We start from the raw sequence: 22652 nt of genomic DNA on the forward strand, positions 1-22652 counted from the left end.
CGGCAAAAGTTTTTATTTTTTATTTTTTTAAACGTTAAATTGATGGATTTAGTTCCATTTTAAATTGTAATAACTACAGTGTGTATGAGGCAATGAGTTATATGCTGTTGATATGTTTAATGACACTTCAGTGATATGTTGTCTATTGTAAAGTCATTTGTTTTAACTGACCAACTCTGTCCTAACGTTATACTAAAGTCTTGTATTTTTTTTGTTTAAAGGGCTCGTTCACATCTCGCATGTAAAAAACTGATGGGAATTGATGGGAAAACCTATATCAGTTTCCACCAGTTTTCATCCACGCTGACATCAGTTTTCATGTGCATCAGTTATGCGCCATACTCACAATAAATGCTGATGTCATGTCAGGTTTTTACCATGAAGAAAAAATCTGCATGTGCTACCAGTGTTGGGTGTGAACAGGGCACTTAAGGAACAATCTTTTTTTGTTGTTATACCTTTGCAGAACACATGCACAAAAACTGATGTCTTCACCAAGGTGTGAACGAGGCCTCAAAATAACAAACATGTTATACTTATCTGCTCTGTGCAGTGGTTTTGCACAGATCAGCCCAGATCCTTCTCTTCTCAGGTCTCCTGGCCCTCCTTCCAGTTCCCCCACAGCAGGCAGCTTGCTATGGGGACACCCGAGCCAAGCCGCTGCTCTGCGTGTATATTCAGATACGGAGCCGTGGCTCACCCCTCTGACTTTTTTTTTTTTTTGCACATCTGTAGCACCTTTTGTCACATGGCAAAATGTGGGTCTGCTATGCTACATTAATAATGCACGTTTGCATCTCGTTTCCGAAATGTGCAGCAAATTTCTGTGTGTTTTGGCACACATGTAGGAAAGGCACAGGTCGGAATGCAGCCATAGATAAAATCATCACTAGCCACAGAAGTTGCCAATCACTAGCCAGCAAATATGGTTTATCATGCAGATATAAAAATAACTTCATGGGGTACCATGAAGGACGCTTTAGTGTCAATCAGCCCTCAAGTCCCATTCATACCATTGTGGTATATTGTTGCATTCAGGTAGCCCATTGATTTGAATGGGCTGCTTAAAGCACTAAAACACACCAAAATAAAGGTACATGTGGCATTTTTGGAAATGCACCACAACACACGTTAGCACTTTGCCACACATTGCACTGCAAGTTCATCGAGAAGGTGCTGCCATCCAGAATTAGTGGAAACTACATCCTACAAACTTATTATTGTGAGAATTCTTGGTGTGGTTTTAAATGTATGCAACCAAACTTGTCTAATCCAAATGTTAGAAACATTTTTATCATTCTGTATTTTGAACTGGCTACCTGGATCAAGTGCTTGGGATAGTCTATTACAGGAATACCAGGCCAACCACTAAGGCTGGTATAAACTTTATCTCACCAAGCCAGCTGTTTAATAAACACTGCCATCTTGTGGCTATTTAAATAACTGCATCTAATTGTTATTTATTTTATAAAGGACAGTTAGTTATAATTAACTGGACTTTTTGAAATGTTCAAGATGTTTCCTCACTTATTGAAGTAGGTTCTTATAAAACAGTGAAGCGTCTTCAACATTACAGTCAAACTGAATGTTACCATTACTAACTACTACTAGCTACAACATGATCTTTTTAAATGAGAACGTTCAGACATATTTCTAAAGGACATAAACGTATGCTGTTCAGTCTTAGTTTTTTAAAGTACAAATAGCCCCTGACCTGTCTTATATTACATAGTAAAATTGTTTATTTAAATCCCCTTTTATTTCTGTAAAGCCCATCCAAGGCTGGAAACAATCAAATGTGTACTTCTGTCAAGCTTCAACATAGCAGTTAATCCCATCTAACCTTAAACCTGTTCCCTCCCCCATTCTAAGTCCTATAGTAATTAAAGAGGAACTGTAGTCTGCTCACATCATTTGTAATAAAAACATCTTTTCCATCTTGAAGCTTCCCTCCAACCACTTTGCATATTATTTTATATATACTCTGATTCTGTACTTGCCAAATATGCTGCAGAAATCTCCCTCCACTGGGTCTTGCTGCAACCATTTTAACTGTGAGCAGCTGAAGCTGCTGCCTGTTCACCTCCTGGATTTACACAGAGGCACACCTCCAGCTCTGCAGCTCTCAGTGGCCCTCTTATGAATCATCCCCCTCCCTTCCTGGCAAACACGAGAGAGAAAGAGGTGCATGACATCATAAGCCTAGGCTTTTTAGCAGACAAGAAACAGGAAGTATAAGGTATTTACTGGAAGAAAATGCTTTACAATCCTAAGTTAAAACAACAAGGGCAGAAGATTTAATAGAGGTAAAGTTGAAAAAATGACTGAATTTTTGCTTTAACCTGTAGAGCAAAGATGTGTATGTAAGGAAATGTAGAGTTACTCTTTAGATATTGCAAGGAAATGTAGAGTTACTCTTTAGATATTGCAAGGAAATGTAGAGTTACTCTTTAGATCTATAGTGTTTTATAAGATGTTTTTCATCTCATGCTAGCTCCTAGCTTGTGCAAGTTTACCAGAAGTGCTAAGACAAAGTGTGAAGCAGGATGCGCCTGCGGTTAGAGTTGACATTTAGTTATTGCACGTTAGGAACATATATTGAGTGTTAAGAACTTTGGTCTAAAACCAAGACGATAAGGTTAAACAAACTTCGAATTATGACGCTGAGTCTGTCTCTAGGCAGAAAAACTATGAATAACTTTTAGTATTGATTGTATAGCATAATGCTTGAATGTGACTGTTTGTTCATGGGGCCTTCCCCCTATACGACCCCTTTTTGTTTATTGCATATTATTCTGTGAAGCTGGAATAAACCTTTGTATTCTTGATCATCCTGTGTATGTGTATGGTGTCTTGATTACCCGACCGGTCAGAGAGTTTTTCCATTGACCACTAGAGTCCAGCTCGAGCATAGGAAAGAGGGGCTGAGATAAGAACCACCTTTCAGTGTATACATACCTATTCTCATGGCACTCGGGTCCAGTCACATGATTGAGTCCCAGAGCTGACTTCAGTGAAGAGGGATGGCAAACAACGGATGCCCCATAGTAAGTCTATGGGTGACATCACCGTTTAATCCAGTGATGGCGAACCTTGGCATCCCAGATGTTTTGGAACTACATTTCCCATGATGTTCAACTACAGTGCAGAGTGCATGAGCACCATGGGAAATGTAGTTTCAAAAACATCTGGGGTGCCAAGGTTTGCCATCACTGGTGTAGGCTTTTCAGCCGTTGTTGCTGCTCTCTTCTTTACCCTGAAGCTGGTCAGTGTGGAGATCCTGTGACCAGATGCAGAGCCCTTAGAATAGGTAATGACATTATGGAATTGGCAGGTATGTTAATAACTGTTCCATCCCAAAAGCTCCAGGTTTCCACCAGCCGAGGTAAGTATACATTGAAGCATTTGAACTGCCCATTGCTGCCCCCTATAAGTAGAGGCAGTTGAAATCACTAAACTTGAAACTGCTGTGCCTCATTGTGTGAATTTGCAATGTTATGTCACTAAACCCTCTTGCTGTACCCAACATACTAGTCAGGCAGTCATTGACGAGTTACCTCCTACAGTTTGGCAGCATACATGAAAAGCACAAAAGTGTGACTTCAGGTGTACATTTTAAACTAACAAATGTGCCCACACTGCAAGGAGGTTAATTGCTTGTTTTGTCCAGGGACGAGGATAAACCGTTTCACTTACCTAATCCTCTGCTTCCCAGGCAGATGGCATGCCAACATAATCTGGCAGAGGACTGTCCATAGGCACCCTCACATCCAGAGCCGGGCTATGGACCCTGCTCTGGTCTTGATATGAGGACTCTAACCTGTGGGGGTGCAGAAGCTGAAGGGACCAGTGGAGGATCGGGTAGGCATATCTGCTTGTATTGCTCCTCTAGACCTAAATAAGCAATTAACACTTGCAGTGTGGGCACAGCACCAAAGCAAGAAGTAATTCCCGCCAAACCCTCCCCACGAGTTGGGCTTTAAAATCAGCTTATTACCAATAACATGTTGGCCCGATTGATGCTGTGAAGCTCTATCTAGGGGTTTATTTGGCTTGTTTGTTTAGCTTTAACCATTCAATAAAGCATAATAATAAAAAATTGTAGACGCACATTACCATCATACGTTTGCTTGTCACAAATATTACTTTATTTACACGTTTAAAAACACATGAAATCAGAATCCAATCGCATATGAAGTTGCGTCCCCTATGGCAATTGTGTGGAACAAAGTATGGATATTGTGCAGAAAGCATGACCCAAAACAACAAACCAGATTTGAATTTACCGAAGTCAGAACCGTAATAAATGATCTATGTGCTGCTAACTGTACTTTGTTGTTTTCTGCCTTACTATACAAGTGTGTTTCTGGGTCCAAATGAAAATCTCTTTTGATGGGGAAAAAAAAACATATGTGCAAATACTACAATCTAGTACCCCTGTATAAGGCAGAAAGCAAAGAGGAAATTAGGACTTCATTTATATATCTATAGTACTTTTCTCCCTGGAGACTCAATGTGCATTATTTGCTATTGAGGCAATGGGGCCAATTTTAGACAGGAACCAATTAACTTACTAGCATGTCTTTTGAGTGTGTGAAGAAACCCATACAAGCACAGGGAGAACATGCAAACTCCATGCAGATGGTGTCCTCACCGGGACTTGACCGGAGAAGCCCATTGCTAAAAAGGCAGAAATGCTAACCATTAGGCCACTGTGCTGAAACAATCCTAAATGTATACATACATAAATATGCTTTTACACTGAAATACATAGCAGTTACCTACCAAAACATGAAAAATCACTAACAATAAGGCAATAACCCCACGGGATTTTTTTGGAGGTATATCATACTACTAAAATCACCAGCAACTAATCTCAAAGGCTTTGTTCACACTGGCTTTAGTTTGCATATAACCAATGTATACATTGAGTTTTTCCAAACATTTACCAAATCAGATTCAAGGGTTAAAAAATAAAAATAAAAAAAATAAAAATAAAAAACACTTTCTCTCCAGTTTGAAGATGTTAAACAAAGATTTTGCACAGAATGAAGGCTGCCAATCTTTTTGCTGCCAGAGTCATTGTTCAAATGCACATTTTAGGCTGAAAATTAGATAAAGCAGAGCCCCTGTAGATTAAAATGGCAGTTGCAATATTTAATGTCATGTGATTTTAGCAGAAAAATGTATAGTTTTGTTAAAAAGCCTCTCTTGGATTAGTTTTAGTGCACACAAGCACAATATTTTACCCCACTGTTGGTAATATATGAGGGAGGTTGTGTCGCATAAATAGAAAACAAACATGTTTAGACTCAAAAGTGTGAAGCTGCGCATGCTCATGAAATGACAGAACCCCAAACTGTCCATAGGCGATGCTTTATAAGTCTTTCCAGGTCATCAGTTTAGAGCGAACCATGAATGATAGTCTTAAAAAAAAAAAAAAAAAAAAAAACACAAATGGTGTGCTTGGGGAATGCTCAAGCATTGTTTTTGTATGGAGCTGCACCCAACAGGTACGTATGGGCATGTATAAAGAGGCAGGGTGCTTTATACATTTTCTGCTGGTGTTTTTTTTTTTTTTTTTCTTACCATAATTTTTGTTTTATTTATTTATTTTTACTTAAAGTGTTACTAAACCCAAGACCCTGCATTCACTATATCAGGCCTCACACAGTACACAGAACATGGAAATGCAGAAGTTTGAGTAAATATAAACTGCTAAATACTTCTTTTCAATCAGCAGTTAGAACAGACTTGTGACTTCTATCAGTGTCTCATTACAGCTTGTAGCAGGAGTTTTCATTCTGCTCCGACTGTCCCATAATAAGGCTACAGGACCCCTGACCCTCTGTTTGAACAGTGCCGATTTGCCCTGTGCTGATCACATGTACCCTCCCTCCAAAAAAAAAAAACACAACTCTCCTCTAGCAATACACACCAAACTGAGCATGTGCAGCTTGTCCCCTAGCCTACACACTATCAGGGGATGGTTTGGGGACAGTGAAAGAAGGGGAGGAACAGAGATGACAGGCTCAAACAACCTTTTTACACAATACAGAGGATTAACCCCTTAGGTTTTACAGTGAGTATAACCAGCATGCTTTTTTGCATATACAGACTGACTTCACGGTTCTGGGTTTAGTAACAATTTAATTTTATTGCTATCACATATGGTGCTTACAGCCCCACTATTTGATAGCATAATGGAAATGACATGTTCTATTTACAGAATGTCACTTTTGGACACCACTGAAGCTGATCTAGCACAGATCGTGGTTGATCAGCTTCCACCCCAGCCAGCCCTGCCAAGACATGACAGTGCTGAAACTGGAAGAGATGAATTGCTTGTAGGCTTCTCATTGCATTTACCAGCGAGGATGATTAGCGAAGAGATGTTTGCTGATCTCATTCCGCTCTACCCACTGTCCAAGGGACAGCAGAGCAATAGATATATGGTGGGGGTAGTGGGGTGAAAACGGGGGGTGTGGTATGCTAGCAGCTTGTATAAGCCTTTCATGGCAATTGACCTGAAGCTTATGTTGGCGGCAGTGCGGACATTTGCCAAGCTCACTGTAGGGAGGCCACCCAATCACTTCCACAATTCCTGGGAGATACCACACCCCCCGTTTTCACCCCACTACCCCCACCATGTATCCAATTTAGATCCTTCTGGAGATGAAGGTTGATTTAAAAGCTTTAACAAAGTTTTCTGTACATACTGCTCTTATAGAAGCTGAAGCTTGTGTGAACAAATCCAAGAGTCACGATAGACCATTAAACACTTGAACAAATGGCTGCCTACATATAAAATGACATATGTAGCATGCAGTAGCAATTTGTCTCTCATGATTACACAACGTGCTAATTGTCCATGATCAACTACTACTTTTTGAGACTACATGCTACCTGTGTAGTTTACTCCATAGGATCCATGTGTTCCATTTCTCAAATTTGAAGGCAGTTATAAATCAGTTTTGGTATATAACGACACTTATGCTGCCTACAGTTACATTTTACTGGTTTTTGCCCATTTCAAGTTTTCTGTAAAAATAATAAACATTTTGGGATCTCACATTCAAAACTTCCAGCATCCTTTTTAATATTACAAAAAAAGAAAAAACAGCTTAGATTTTAAGCCTGACATTTCCTTGTAAAATATTCTTCTCTAATAATCCAGTACAAAGTAGGACTACAAGAAAAAAAAAAAAAAAACGAAAAAAAAAACAAAAAAAAAAAAAACATTTACAGTTTTACATATGCTTATTCAGCTGTACTGGATCCTGATGGAGGAATTCCCAGCACCACATCATAAATCTGCATTTCTGCAGAGTATTGCATACATAGAGAAAAACATGACCAGTAAAAGGGGCCCCTTTCTTGTCTCACGCTCTTCTCTAGATGCCTGCTTATAGGAGCAGGCGTTTACCTGAAAAACAAACAGGCTGCATTAAATATATATATATATATATACACACAGTACATAAAACATACATTTACAAATATTACATTTATGAGAAATTCCTAAAGCACTATGGGTTAGCTAAAAAGACAAAGCAACATTGGATGACTGTTGTATGGCTTCCTTTGTCTAACTGAACTCCACACAAACAAGAAATACACATTCAGCATGATTTACAATTTACAATATATTCTGTCTTTTCATTTCAGATATTTACAAAGTCCCACCTGCCAGCCTGGAGAACTGACCTCTCTATTGCAGTTATGGAATACAACTAGGTCTTGTCCCTTTTTTCCCAGCCTAAGACAGTGGGGGAATCAGCGGATTGATGAGCTGATCTCTCTCTTTTTCATTTACTCTCCCATCAGCATGTTTCTTATTATGGTTGACTGGTGTAAATCCTAACTTTATGACCACCTATCCCTCCCCTGCCACTATAACAGCCCTGATCGAATCATGAACTCCACTAGATCTCTGAAGGTATTCTGTGGTATCTGAGGTCAGTAGCAGATCCTTTAAGCTTCTGCCAGCTTGCCTTCTTCCCATAGTGCATGCTGGTGCCATTTCTTCCCCAGGTAAGCGATCCACACGCTCATGCTGTCCACAGGATGCAAACAGAAAATGTGATTCAACAAGGCAGTCCACCTCCTTCTATTGCTCTGTGGTCCAGATTTGATGCTCACATGACCATTGTAGATGCTTTTGGCTGTGGGCAAAGGTTAGCATGGGCACCCTGATCAGTCTGTGGCTTTACAGCCCCATACGCAAAACAAACTGCTATGCCTTGAGTGTTCTGACACCTTTCTATTGGAACCACATACAACTTTTTCAGCAATTTGAACTACAGTCGCTCACCACGTGTTTCAATGACGCTTTGGTGCAAATGACCCTGACGGGGGGGGGTTATGTTTTTTTTAGAACACTTTTGGTCGGTCCTGATCACTGCAGAATGGAAACATCCTACAAGAGCTGCAGTTTTGAAGTTGCCTTAAATCGTGAAGCTTGCCCATTTTTTTCTGCTTTACAACTTCAGGGGCAAATGTTCACTAGCTGCCTAATATAGCCCACCTCCTTTCAGATGCCATTGTAACAAAATAATCCATATTATTATTTACCAGTCAGTGGTCATAATATTATGACGGATTGCTGTAAGCACTACAGCATAGCAGATTGTCTCCTTGTGCTGCTACTCCCTCTCACAATCTGAGCTTTGATGTATTGGTAATCGATAACAAGAGGCCGATACCAAGTCAAAATTAGGCACTTAGTTGCTCTTAAAATTCCACGATAGTTGTTTAATGAAAACATTACTGTATGGACTGGTGTTTTTTTTTTTTATGCCTAGATTTTGGCTTAAATCTTAAAGACCTCCAAAGAAGAGTTCCAAATGTACACATCAGAGGAAGTTTCTTGTTGTGGAAAAAATTATCTCTTTGTTTAAAAAAGTTACCTGATGCTATACATCAAGGTGTCAGGCCTATGTCTTTGCCCTTGTACACACGGTCGGAGATTCCGACAACCAAATCCGTCAGAGTAATTTCCGACGGATTAATTCCGGAAGAGATGTTGCATACACACGGTCGGACAAAGTTGTCAGAAAATCCGATTGTACGTAACGTGATGACGTTATTTCGTTAAGTTACGTACAATCGGACGTTCAGGCTAGTAGCCAATAGCTTTGGTCTAGGAATTTGATCTGAGCATGTGTGGCACTTTGTCCGTCGGAGTAGGCTACACATGATCGGAGTATGTCCGATCGGAGCATTTTGTCGGAAAATTTTACCGGCAAGTTGGAAAAGTTGGTCCGTCGTATATTCCGATGGAAACAGTCCGATGGAGACCACACACAGTGGGAATATCCGACAAAACGGTCCGATAGGATACATTCTGTCGGAATCTCCGACCGTGTGTACAAGGGCTTTGAACAGATAGAAGGTAGAAAAGTCATTCACACAGGTATTCCTAAGCATATACCTGTGTTTTGTCTGCATGGGATGAACAGGTGTTCCATGCATCCACATGCAGGCAGTCCCATTCATGTCAACTGGGATGCAGGCATGGGCATCCGCAGAACTTTTTTCAGGGGGTGGGGGCATAATTTTAGGTCACCCGTGCTCCGCCCCTTTTTGACAATGTCATGAAGGGGAGGGGCTAATGCCGCGTACAGAAGATCAGAAGTTCGGCCAGCAAAAGACTGATGAGAGCTTTTGGTCGGGAAATGTGATCGCGTGTATGCTCCATCGGGCTTTTGCTGGCCGAATTTCGGCCAGCAAAAGATTGACTGTATGTTCTCAATTTTTCAGTCAGAAAAGTTCCTATCCGAAAATGCGTTTGCGTGTATGCAATTCCGACGCGTAAAAACTCATGCATGCTCAGATTCAACGACAAGATGGAAGCTATTGGCTAATGGCTATTGAACTACCTTTTTCTAGTTCCATTGTACGTGTTGTATGTCACCGCGATCTTGACGGTCGGAATTTGGTGTGATCGTGTGTAGGCAAGACAGCTTGAGCGAAATCCCGTCGGAATTCTATCGGGAAAACCATCAGAGCTTTTTCTGACCAAAATTCCGATTGTGTGTACGCTGCATTAGTCATTATCACATAAAGCGCAGGTATGTGCCCATCAATTGCAGCCTCATTGTGCTCATGAAATTTGGCCTGTACAGTATGGAGGGTGTACAGTATGTGTATATATAGGGGGTGGATGGTATTAGTATATATAGTAAGGAAGGTGGGTGTATACAGCTGTATTCAGGACAGATGATGTATATATGCAGTCAGTGATGATGGAGGAAGGTCTCTATATACAGGAAGGAAGGTGGGTATATACAGCTACCTGTATATAGAGACCCTCCACCATCATCATCACTGAATGCAGATATACATCATCTGTCCAGTATACAGCTATATATACAGGACAGATGATGTATATCTGCAGTCAGTGATGATGGAGGAATACAGGAAGGAAGATGGGTGTATACGAGCGTATATAATAATTTTTTTTTTTTTTTGACGCAGGGTTCCCCTTAATATCCATACCAGACCTGAAGGGCCTGGTAATTGAATTTGGGGGACCCCCACCCTTTTTTTTTTGTTATTTTTTTTATCAATTACTTTCAATGAATGTTCTCTGTATTACGGAGCCAACAATTCATAATAGCTGCGAGTGATTTTAAAGGACTTTTTTTCCTGCATAAATGACACTTTGTGCAGGGACAGTTCTAAGCACCAGAAACATGCGCCCCTTCACAGGCATACTATAGACACCCCCCAGGTACGAAATTTAAAGGAATATTACACTTTTATTGTTTCACTTTAATCATTATTAAAATCACTGCTCCCGAAAAAACGGCCGTTTTAAAAACTTTTTTTTGCATTGATACATGTCCCCTGGGGCAGGACCCAGGTCCCCAAACACTTTTTAGGACAGTAACTTGCAGAATCTTTTCTCTCTGTCAAATATTTTCTCTATATAATCTTGGACTAATAGGAGGTAAGGTTAGGCACATTCGACCACAGGTTCTATAGACACAGATTGTTATTGTCAGAGTCACGTCTCGCCCCCCCCCCGCCCCTACCTGCAGACGCCCATGGATGCAGGGGCTCCAATCATGTAAAAACCGGGAGCAGTGGCTGTGTCTGTGCAGCTGCTGCATCTCAATTGACATGAATGGAACCGCCTGCATGGAAATAAACCCGTGCATCCAAAACGTGGCCCTCAAATGGGTGCATTCATAAGTAAGCCTATCTGGACGAGGCCACACATCATACAGTGCCCACAGCAGATAATGACAGTATATAAAATCAATAATGATAAAAGGCTTCTAATTGTAAATTAATCAGAATTTACTGGGGTTACAAAAGCTGCAGAGATGGGAACATCTGACAATATGCCTGATGATAATTGTTTTTTATCATTGTCTCCAGGTTCATTTCAAGAACAAGTACATTCTTCATACGCCTGCCTCATTCAAGAAACACCATACCTTCCTCATCCACCTCCAGCCATTGGTGGAGGACTGGGTCCTGAACCGTGATTAATCCTTCCCATTCTCCGGCGTGGATTTCCTGGAGGACTGCAATGTAAAAAAAATAAAAATAAAAACAAACACACACACCACATCAGAAAAGGCAGAATCATTACCCAATGATAAACAATAAGAAAAAAAAAATGCTATGCCATTCCAAATAAACAGAATTGTTATAAGACATTAGGTAACTGAACCAGCGCCCATCCATCTTTCACAATCATTTATCTGACCAAAAGGATTCAATTCACTGGGAACACTGGATATTACTGCAGAAAGTTGCATGTGTTCACCAATGTCCAGGGATGTAACAGACAAAGCTACAATGACTATCACTGTAACCTATGAAATCATTCTGAAAATATTTAAAGTGTCACTAAACCCACATTATAAAAAAAAAAAAAAAAAAAACACATCAATAAATGGTGTATTACATGCTGTTCATTTCTGTATTCTGCAAAAAAATGGCTGATCCTTCTGCTCTCCATCTCCACCTTCTGTCCCCAAAGCAGCTAGGGATTTTGAAGCTGTGGTGGCAACTCTGCACATGCTCAGTTTTCATTGAGTTTCTATGCTGAGCATTTCCTCCCTATCACATCTGAGCAGCCCATGTAACTATAGAGTCACACATGTGGGTGTACACACAGTAGTAAATGACAGCCCACTCCCTCCTTCCCCTACATGCCCACTAACCAGCTAAACACAATGAGGGCTGGATATTACATGTAGATTAAATGGTGGCTTCACCTCCCTCTTATTCTAAAACACAGGCTGGAGGGGCGTGACACAGCCTGTGACTGACAGAAATCCACCCACACCATGTTATTGCCAAAAAATAACAAATTGAAAATATATATTTTTATGACAATTTATTGATATTATTTATTTTTACTTTGTATTCTAAAGGCTGTTTTTTTAAATATGTGACAAGCAGCAGAGGACTAGAAGCTCCTCCTGGTTACGTTTCCCTGCAGACAGGCTGGGAAAGATCTGGATCATGCAACAGCTGTATATCGATTAGAAAATTTTTTACTTAGGATGTGTTTTATTTATTTTTTATTAAAAAAATGACAGTGCCATTATTCACATGCAATAGAAAGAGCAATGTAAATGAATCTGTGTGTTTAGAATCACTTTAAAGTGGTTGTAAACCCTTACAAACCACTTTGACCTACAGGTAAGCCTAGATTAAGGCTTACCTGTAGGTCCAAGAAATATCTCCTAAACCGACATGGTTTAGGAGATATTTACTAGAAGACAGGCACTGCTGTCTACGGCGCACTATTGCCGTTAGCAGCATGCCGCTAACGGCAATATGCCGTTCGTGGCGGCTCCCGTGCACATGCGCGGGAGTGACGTCATCGCTGCTCCGGCGCTGTGAGTGGCTGGAGCAGCGACACCCAGAAGAAGATGGATGCTCCGGACAACAGGGGACAGCGGTGACATCGCTGGCTCCTGTGTCAGGTAAGTGACACGTAATGGGCTACTATGCGACGCATAGTAGCCCATTATGCTTTACCTTTGCAGGAAGACAAAGAAGAAGTAACACCCATCAGGGTTTACTTCCTCTTTAAGGGAACTTGGAAAAACAAAAATGTGGGATGATGTACAGTAGCTCCATGCTGGAGTTACATCAGCAGTGACTCCCCAATGCATGAAGAACAGTAGAAAATGGCTGCATGACAGCAGAGGGATGGCAAAGTGCTCTGACCTGCCAGGTCTAGAGAAGGACAAACTAAGCTGCAAGTATGCCATATAGTGCAAGTACCTGTGTGCCACCCCCTAACTCTTTTTTTTTTTTTTAAACAATTACCCCCTAGTTTAGTTCTCCTTTACACCATCACGACCTGTAAATGTTAACAGAAAAGATGAAGAGTCATACCCTCTCCCATCATCAAACCGCGAGCTGGACACGGAGTTTGAATTGCCTCTTCTGGATATATCAGGTCGGACAATGCTTTGAAAACTGAAAAAAAAAAAAAAATATTAGTATAATCAGCATTAAAGTATAATTGAAGGCAAAAGTTTTTTTGTTAATTTTGGATGGAGTGGAGAGGGATTAGACCCCTCCTGTCAGTTTTTTTATCGCCGCCTGTGCTCCCTTTAGAGAGAGATTTATCCTTTTTATTTGTCCTGTTAATCGTTATGGTGGGGAATTATATCAGGTAGAGTTTAATGTTGGAGTATCCAGGACTTATATGATGACAGGGGCTGACTCACCAGGCTCTAGCTACAATAACAGGATATCCTTTGGATGGACTGAGCTGTGGTGATCATGATTTATAGTGAGGAACATTATCACTTTGCACATCTAGGCAAAGTTTGAAAAAAAAAATGTGCAGAACATATGGGGTGCCTGGATGGCATCACCCACAACTACACTACTGATGGACTCCGGGGTTCCACTGTAATGGTAATGGAATTTCTTTTCCTCAGATTCTTGTCACCGTTTGCATACAATATACATGGTCCACTGAAGCCCTTCTCTAACTTTACAACATAGAAGAACACTTGAAATAAGTGCCAAGTCTCTTGGAACCCTTGCTAATAATTATTATATGTACAGCTCACAGGACATTGGCATGAGGGTCAGTGAGAAGAGTACCTCTTACATTGGTAGCCAGTGGGAAGAATTTCCCTTGTAGTGGTGGCCAGTGGGAAGAATGTCCCTTACTAGGCAAAATTCAATAAAAAAAAAAAAAAAGAAGGTCAGAAGAGTACTTACAATAGAACAACAAAGTCTGTAATTCCCCAGAACAGATCTGTGATAAAGGAGAGTCTCCATGGCGATCTGCTCTGACCATCCAACACTTGTCCTGAAAAATATAGTAAAAACGAGAAGAATATAAAATAAAATGATACAATACAAACTATGAGCATTGACAGGGTCACTTTAAGGAGTCATGCACACAAGACACTGTTAAACGCCTGTTCAGATGCAGTTGGACACTTTTTTCAACTGCCCCTGAACTCATTCAATGTTATCCTATGTGTCCATGCACACAGTCTAATTTTTTGCCGTTTTTATGCAGTTGCATTTAACCTCGTTTTTTCAGAAGCAAAAAAAATGGGTTCAGACGCAAAAGTTTTCCACGTTTCAGATGCAAAACGCCGGTACTGCGTTTTGCCATGTTTTCGTTTATAAGCGTTTTTAAAGGTGACCTATTTTTTTGACATTAAAAGTCTCAAAAATGATGGCAAATGACGAAAAACCATTAATATTTTAAACAATTGCAATTGCAAGTGGACAATCCACAACTTGTGGCAGGTGGACAATCCACAACTTGTGGCAGGTGGACAATCCACAACTTGTGGCAGGTGGACAATCCACAACTTGTGGCAGGTGACGTGGCAAGTGACACGCTAAATACAAGTACACTGCTGCTACTCACTCTGGTCTCACAAAATGGCTGAAGTAGTTAATAATACAGTTTTTTTAAGCTTGGAGAGGGTCTATGATGTTAGCTTAAAGAGGGATTCCACCCAAAAAAATATATTAAAATCCAGCAGCTATAAATACTACAGCTGCTGACTTTTAATAAATGGACACTCACCTGTCCCGGGTTCCAGCGATGCCGGCAGCCGAGGCCGATCGATCGCTTGGCCCTCGGCTGCTGCCGCCACCATTCTAGGTGAGGGAATCAGGAAGTGAAGCGAATCGGCTTCACTTCCCGGTTCCCTACTGCGCATGCGCGAGTTGTGCCGCGCAATAGGAAATCTCCGCGCTGTCACTGGGACCCGTGTGTGTCCCAGCAGACAGCGCTGCAGGGCAGGAAATGGCGTAGACTCCCACGGGAGTCTATGCCCGGAAGTGGGTGTAAATACCTGTCTTTGACAGGTATCTCCACCCCCTCCCCCCTGAAAGGTGTCAATTGTGACACCGGAGGGGGGGAGGGATCCGATCAGCGGAGGTTCTACTTTAGGGTGGAATCCCGCTTTAACTAAACGCTTCTAGACGCAAACACGGTAAAACTTTGCTAAATTGCGGCAAAACTGGCATTTCTAAACACTGGTTTCAGCTTTTAAAAAACACATGTCCAGCAGAGTTTGTACGTGCGTCTCGTGTGCACGAGGCCTAAATCTCCTCCAACCCGTCACCCACCAACACAGGTCCAGCAGCCTTCTGTGGTCAGCCAACCACAGCAGACACCCTCACAAACTGTGCACATAATGTCGCTTCCTCCTATGACAGCCTGTGTGGCAAACAAGCCTTTCACAGCACGCCAGACAGCCAATGGTGACCTATAACAACTTAATACAATGGTTTGGAAAACAACAAAACATGTTGAGTGTCCAAAAAAATCTAAAAACGAACAAAAAAAAAATAAAAAAAAAATCCATAAAAACAATATATGAATAAAAGATCAAAAAAAAAAAAAAAAAAAAAAAAAAAAGATCAAAATATTACAACAAAAAATATAAAATAGCTTGAATGTCAAACCATGCATACTTTAGCGCTAAACACATTACCCTTTACGTTCCCGTCATATATGTGATGTGATTTTAATGCTTCAATAAAGATACCACAAAGTTGAGCAAAATTCCAGATTTTGCACATTACTGACTCTCACGGACGAGCTGTGCAGCACCCCACGTTCCAGTTCACAACATGAGAGTCGGTCACTCATGTAGAGCGCCATTGCATTGGCTTTACAGCCACAGAGAGAATATCCATCACAATGCTTGCAGAGGTGAGTGCTCATTGGTCAGCATGACCAACATTTGTAACTTGACATCACTATTGTATCATATTGTGTATGAGCGAAAGGAAGTGCGGGTGTCATGTGCCTCACTCATCTCACAGATATACAGTGCCTTGCGAAAGTATTCGGCCCCCTTGAACTTTTCAACCTTTTGCCACATTTCAGGCTTCAAACATAAAGATATAAAATTATTATTTTTTGTGAAGAATCACCAACAAGTGGGACACAATTGTGAAGTGGAACGAAATCTATTGGATTTTTGAAACTTTTTTAACTAATAAAAAAATGAAAAGTGGGGCGTGCAAAATTATTCGGCCCCCTTGCGTTAATACTTTGTAGAGCCACGTTTTGCTGCGATTACAGCTGCAAGTCGCTTGGGGTATGTCTTTATCAGTTTTGCACATCGAGAGACTGAAATTCTTGCCCATTCTTCCTTGCAAAACAGCTCGAGCTCAGTGAGGTTGGATGGAGAGCGTTTGTGAACAGCAGTTTTCAGCTCTTTCCACAGATTCTCGATTGGATTCAGGTCTGGACTTTGACTTGGCCATTCTAACACCTGGATACGTTTATTTGTGAACCATTCCTTTGTAGATTTTGCTGTATGTTTGGGATCATTGTCTTGTTGGAAGATAAATCTCCGTCCCAGTTTCAGGTCTTTTGCAGACTCCAATAGGTTTTCATCCAGAATGGTCCTGTATTTGGCTGCATCCATCTTCCCCTCAATTTTAACCATCTTCCCTGTCCCTGCTGAAGAAAAGCAGGCCCAAACCATGATGCTGCCACCACCATGTTTGACAGTGGGGATGGTGTGTTGAGGGTGATGAGCTGTGTTGCTTTTACGCCAAACATATCGTTTTTTATTGTGGGCAAAAAGTTTGATTTTGGTTTCATCTGACCAGAGCACCTTCTTCCACATGTTTGGTGTGTCTCCCAGGTGGCTTGTGGCAAACTTTAGACGAGACTTTTTATGGATATCTTTGAGAAATGGCTTTCTTCTTACCACTCTTCCATAAAGGCCAGATTTGTGCAGTGTACGACTGATTGTTGTCCTATGGACAGACTCTCCCACCTCAGCTGTAGTTCTCTGCAGTTCATCCAGAGTGATCATGGGCCTCTTGGCTGCATCTCTGATCAGTCTTCTCCTTGTCTAAGCTGAAAGTTTAGAGGCACGGCCAGGTCTTGGTAGATTTGCAGTGGTCTGATACTCCTTCCGTTTTCAAAATGATCGCTTGCACAGTGCTCCTTGGGGTGTTTAAAGCTTGGGAAATCTTTTTGTATCCAAATCTGGCTTTAAACTTCTCCACAACAGTATCACGGACCTGCCTGGTGTGTTCCTTGGTCTTCATGATGCTCTCTGCACTTTCAACAGAACCCTGAGACTATCACAGAGCAGGTGCATTTATACAGAGACTTGATTACACACAGGTGGATTCTATTTATCACCATCAGTCATTTAGGACAACATTGGATCATTCAGAGATCCTCGCTGAACTTCTGGAGTGAGTTTGCTGCACTGAAAGTAAAAGGGGCCGAATAATTTTGCACGCACCACTTTTCAGTTTTTTATTTCCTAAAAAAGTTTAAAATATCCAATAGATTTCGTTCCACTTCACAATTGTGTCCCACTTGTTGGTGATTCTTCACAAAAAATTAAAATTTTATATCTTTATGTTTGAAGCCTGAAATGTGGCAAAAGGTTGAAAAGTTCAAGGGGGCCGAATACTTTCGCAAGGCACTGTATGTCATACAGTGCCTTGAAAAAGTATTCATACCCCTTGAAATGTTCCACATTTTGTCATGTTACAGCCACAAACATAAATGTATTTTATTGGGATTTTATGTAATAGATCCACACAAAGTGGCACATAATTGTGAAGTGGAAGGAAAATGATAAATGGCTTTTAATAATAAATATCTGTATATGTGTGGTGTACATTTGTATTTATCCCCTTTACTCTGATAATCCTAACTAAAATCTAGTGGAACCAATTGCCTCAAGAAGTCACCTAATTAGTAAATAGAGTCCACGTGTGTGTAATTTAATCGCAGTATAAATACAGCCATTCTGTGAAGCCCTCAGAGGTTTGTTAGAGAACCTTAGTGAACAAACAGCATCATGAAGGCCAAGGAACACACCAGACAGGTCAGGGATAAAGTTGTGGAGAAGTTTAAAGCAGGGATAGGTTAGAAAAAAAAATGTCCCAAGCTTTGAACATCTCACAGAGCTCTGTTCAATCCATCACAGAAAATGGAAAGAGTATGGCACAACTGGAAACCTACCAAGACATGGCCGTCCACCTAAACTGACAGACCAGGCAAGGAGACATTAATCAGAGAAGCAGCCAAGAGGCCCATGGTAACTTTGGAGGAACTGAAGAGATCCACAGCTCAGGTGGGAGAATCTGCCCACAGGACAACTATTAGTCGTGCTCTCCACAAATCTGCCCTTTATGGAAGAGTGGCAAGAAGAAAGCCATAAGAAGTCCCGTTTTACAGATTGCGGGAAGCCATGTGGGGGACACAGCAAACATGTGGAAGAAGGTGCTCTGGTCAGATGAGACCAAAATTTTACTTTTTGGTCTAAAAGCAAAACACTATATGTGGCAGAAAACTAACACTGCACATCACCCTGAACACACCATCCCCACCGGGAAACATGGTGGTGGCAGCATCATGTTGTGGGGATGCTTTTCTTCAGAAGGGACAGAGGAGCTGGTCAGAGTTGATGGGAAGATGGATGGAGCCAAATACAGGGAAATCTTAGAAGAAAACCTGTTAGAGTCTGCAAAAGACTTGAGACTGGGGTGGAGGTTCACCTTCCAGCAGGACAACGACCTTAAACATACAGCCAGAGCTACAATGGAATGGTTTAGATCAAAGTGTCATCATGTGTTAGAATGACCCAAAGTCCAGACCTGAATCCAATTAAGAATCTGTGGCAAGACCTTTAAAATTGCTGTTCACAGACACTTTTCATCCAATCTGATAGAACTTGACAGTTCTTGTCTTACTGACAGACAATGTCTCCTCCACAATACACATAATACACGGCCTGATCACAGTCCTATGTGGCATGTGCACTAAGCTGCACATACACTGATAAGTCTACTTTCCAGAATGCTGCCAGTATGTGTCCGGAGGATCGCACTCCTGCACAAGTACATGATATTACCAAAAGTATTGGGACACCTGCTATATTTTTATATATATATACACACACACACACACTACTTTTAAAAGGCATCCCAGTCTGTAGGATTCAATATTGAGTCCCCCACCCGCAGCTATAACAGCTACAACTCTTCTGGGAAGGCTGTCCATAAGGTTTAGGAGTGTTTGCCTATAGGAATGTTTGACCATTCTTCCAGAAGTGCATTTGTGATGTCAGGTGCTGATGTCAGACGAGAAGGTCTGGCTTGCAGTCTCCACTGTAATTCATCCTAAAGGTGTTCTATCAGGTTGAGGACAGGACTCTGGGCAGGCCAGTCAAATTCCTCCACCCCAAACTCACTCATCCCTGTCTTTATGGACCTTGCTTTGTGCACTGGTGTGCAGTCATGTTGGAACAGAGAGGGGTCATCCCCAAACTGATCCCACAAAGTTGGGAGCATGAAATTGTCCAAAATGTCTTGGTATGCTGATGCCTTAAGAGTTCTCTTCACTGGAACTAAGGGTCCAAACCCAACCCCTGAATAACAACCCTGTACCATATTGGCCAGTAACACACTTCCTGTATTAGTGAGACAATACTCTGCATGAATGAGAACAGGAGGCACAGCACACAGCAGCATTGTCATTCTGGGGGGGGGGGGGTGTTAGATGTACGAGCAGATTTAAATACACTAAAACATTGAAGCCAAACTCCAGCTAATACTTTATAATCAGTTACAGCAAATCGTTTTTTTTTTTTACATAAATATATAAAAGCTGATCATTGTAAGCACCCTGTGTGGGTGGTGAATGTTTTGTCTCACCCCTGTAACTGATACATCTGGAAGAGAGCTTCTGAAAAAAAAAAAAAAAAAAGTAAAGCCTAAAAAAGGAAATGAAGGCAGCGGCCGCCACATCTAAGAATTGGTAAGCTGCAATATAATAAACTGCCCCCAAATGTCTGCACTGTGAATCGCTCTTCAGAGACCAACACCAGGGGAAGCCGGGTCTGACCCCGGGGGAGGGTGTCCTCTGCTGGGATCTGTGGGGATCCCCGGAAATCTCCTGGAAGGATGGAGACCTCAGACCCGGCCGTGTGATAGACTGTGAGGTCATTATATTGTTTATAGGATCCGACATCTCCCCCCCTCCCCCACATACACACAGATCTGTACAGGCCATGTAAGGGCTCTAAAAACAGACAATGTTATTGCAGCAACCAAATACATAAAGCTGACCACACACAATACAATCTGATTGTACAACTTAATAAAAACTAAGGGTCACAATCTGGTTGTGCAATCGACCTTAGATTTACCAATACTATACAATATACATACCTGAACTATCCCATCAGTGTGTAGCCCATCATGCAGGGACTCGCACTATATCGTTAATGGTAGATCTATAGAAGATTGTACAATCAGAGAGTAACATGTGTGCTGAACTTAAAGCTGGCCATACACTACACAACCAGATTGTACGATCTTCTCTGGTTCTACCTAAGCAATACCATTTCATTTGTATCCAATCAGACATGTCCTTACACTACATCGCTGCTGACAGTTCTAAAGAAGATTGTACGATCAGGTTGTATGGTGTGTGGGCAGCAGACTGTATGGTGTCCTGCCCAGTCTGTACGATCTCCGCTCCATCTGCTAACAGCTGTCCGGCCTGATAGCACAGACGGGCACCCACACTGATCGTGCGATGAGATTGCGCTCACCGTTGGAGATGTACACCATGGTTCCCCTCGGATGGTGACTCACTCTCCGCTACAGCTGCGGAAATCCGGAACACCAAACAGGAGGTGGAGAGCGCTGATTGGCCGCTGTGGGCGTGTCCCGGAGAACCTGGCAACGCGGTCTTAGATAACTCCTCCAATCCCAGAGAAGTGATAGTCACACGGGATACACAGGACGGGATTCTATTGGATGACTGTTCCCGAGTTAGTAATGGTTGGCCATACTGGAAGGGATAGGTTATGTTTGTCCCTGATACTCGGTAGCACAGCACTCCTTCACCAATGGGCTGTAGAGTTCCCAGGGATAGCGTGTGGTTGTCCGCTCTCTCATATGCACGGAGCTGTGCATGTCCCAGGGTTAGCGCCTGGTCGGCGCTTGTTAGTGGCGCATGCGCGGTCAGAGCCCGGTGGCTGCGATGACCCAGGCGGAGAAGGGAGAGCCGGAGAACGGAAAGGAGAAAGAGAAGGAACAACGCGGGGTGAAGAGACCCATTGTCCCCGCCGCCATACCCGAGCCCCTTCAGGAGGTGACCGGGGAGGAGGGGGTGTTATCGGAGTCTGAAGATAATGCTGGCCATACATAACTAACCCTGGGAGACTCACCCCCCAGTACTCCCCTCTGACCCCCAGTACATGGGGGGCCCCCTTCTCCCCTCTGACCCCCAGTACATGGGGGGGCCCTTCTCCCCTCTGACCCCCAGTACATGGGGGGGCCCTTCTCCCCTCTGACCCCCAGTACATGGGGGGGCCCCCTGTTCCCCTCTGACCCCCAGTACATGGGGGGCCCCCTGTTCCCCTCTGACCCCCAGTACATGGGGGGCCCCCTGTTCCCCTCTGACCCCCAGTACATGGGGGGGCCCCCTGTTCCCCTCTGACCCCCAATACATGGGGGGGCCCCTTGTTCCCCTCTGACCCCCAGTACATGGGGGGCCCCCTGTTCCCCTCTGACCCCCAGTACATGCGGGGGCCCTTCTCCCCTCTGACCCCCAGTACATGGGGGGGCCCCCTGTTCCCCTCTGACCCCCAGTACATGGGGGGGCCCTTCTCCCCTCTGACCGCCAGTACGTGTGGGGGGCCCTTCTCCCCTCTGACCGCCAGTACGTGGGGGGCCCCTTCTCCCCTCTGTCTGCCAGTGCGTGGGGGGCCCCTTCTCCCCTCTGTCTGCCAGTGCGTGGGGGGGGCCCCTTCTCCCCTCTGTCTGCCAGTGCGTGGGGGGGGCCCCTTCTCCCCTCTGTCTGCCAGTGCGTGGGGGGGCCCCTTCTCCCCTCTGTCTGCCAGTGCGTGGGGGGGCCCCTTCTCCCCTCTGTCTGCCAGTGCGTGGGGGGGCCCCTTCTCCCCTCTGTCTGCCAGTGCGTGGGGGGCCCCTTCTCCCCTCTGACCGCCAGTACGCAGGGGGGGCCCCTTCTCCCCTCTGACCGCCAGTACGCAGGGGGGGCCCCTTCTCCCCTCTGACCGCCAGTACGCAGGGGGGGCCCCTTCTCCCCTCTGACCGCCAGTACGCAGGGGGGGCCCCTTCTCCCCTCTGACCGCCAGTACGCAGGGGGGGGCCCTTCTCCCCTCTGACCG

General features: G+C 43.1%; 2 protein-coding genes across 2 annotated transcripts in view; one reads left to right on the plus strand and one right to left on the minus strand.

Annotated features, from left to right (window-relative positions):
* Positions 1-4121: 4121 nt before the first annotated feature.
* Positions 4122-21210, minus strand: SELENOK (selenoprotein K). Its single transcript, XM_077452059.1, has 5 exons — positions 21069-21210; positions 14215-14305; positions 13372-13455; positions 11448-11537; positions 4122-7426 (listed from the first exon to the last, which is right to left on the minus strand). Exons 1-5 carry the CDS (start codon positions 21085-21087, stop codon positions 7423-7425), a joined length of 288 nt encoding a protein of 95 aa, XP_077308185.1. The 5' UTR covers positions 21088-21210; the 3' UTR covers positions 4122-7422.
* Positions 21211-21382: 172 nt separating this feature from the next.
* The window catches only part of ACTR8 (actin related protein 8), a 29264-nt gene continuing 27994 nt past the window's right edge, over positions 21383-22652 (plus strand). Inside the window, exon 1 of the mRNA XM_077452058.1 lies at positions 21383-21613. Within this exon, the coding sequence (XP_077308184.1) occupies positions 21476-21613 (138 nt within the window). The 5' untranslated portion in view covers positions 21383-21475. The remainder of the gene's footprint in view (positions 21614-22652) is intronic.

This window comes from Lithobates pipiens, unplaced genomic scaffold (genome assembly GCF_037356315.1).
Source record: "Lithobates pipiens isolate NorthernLeopardFrog02 unplaced genomic scaffold, aLitPip1_a1.2 Scaffold_23, whole genome shotgun sequence".
Taxonomy (NCBI): Eukaryota; Metazoa; Chordata; class Amphibia; order Anura; family Ranidae; genus Lithobates; species Lithobates pipiens.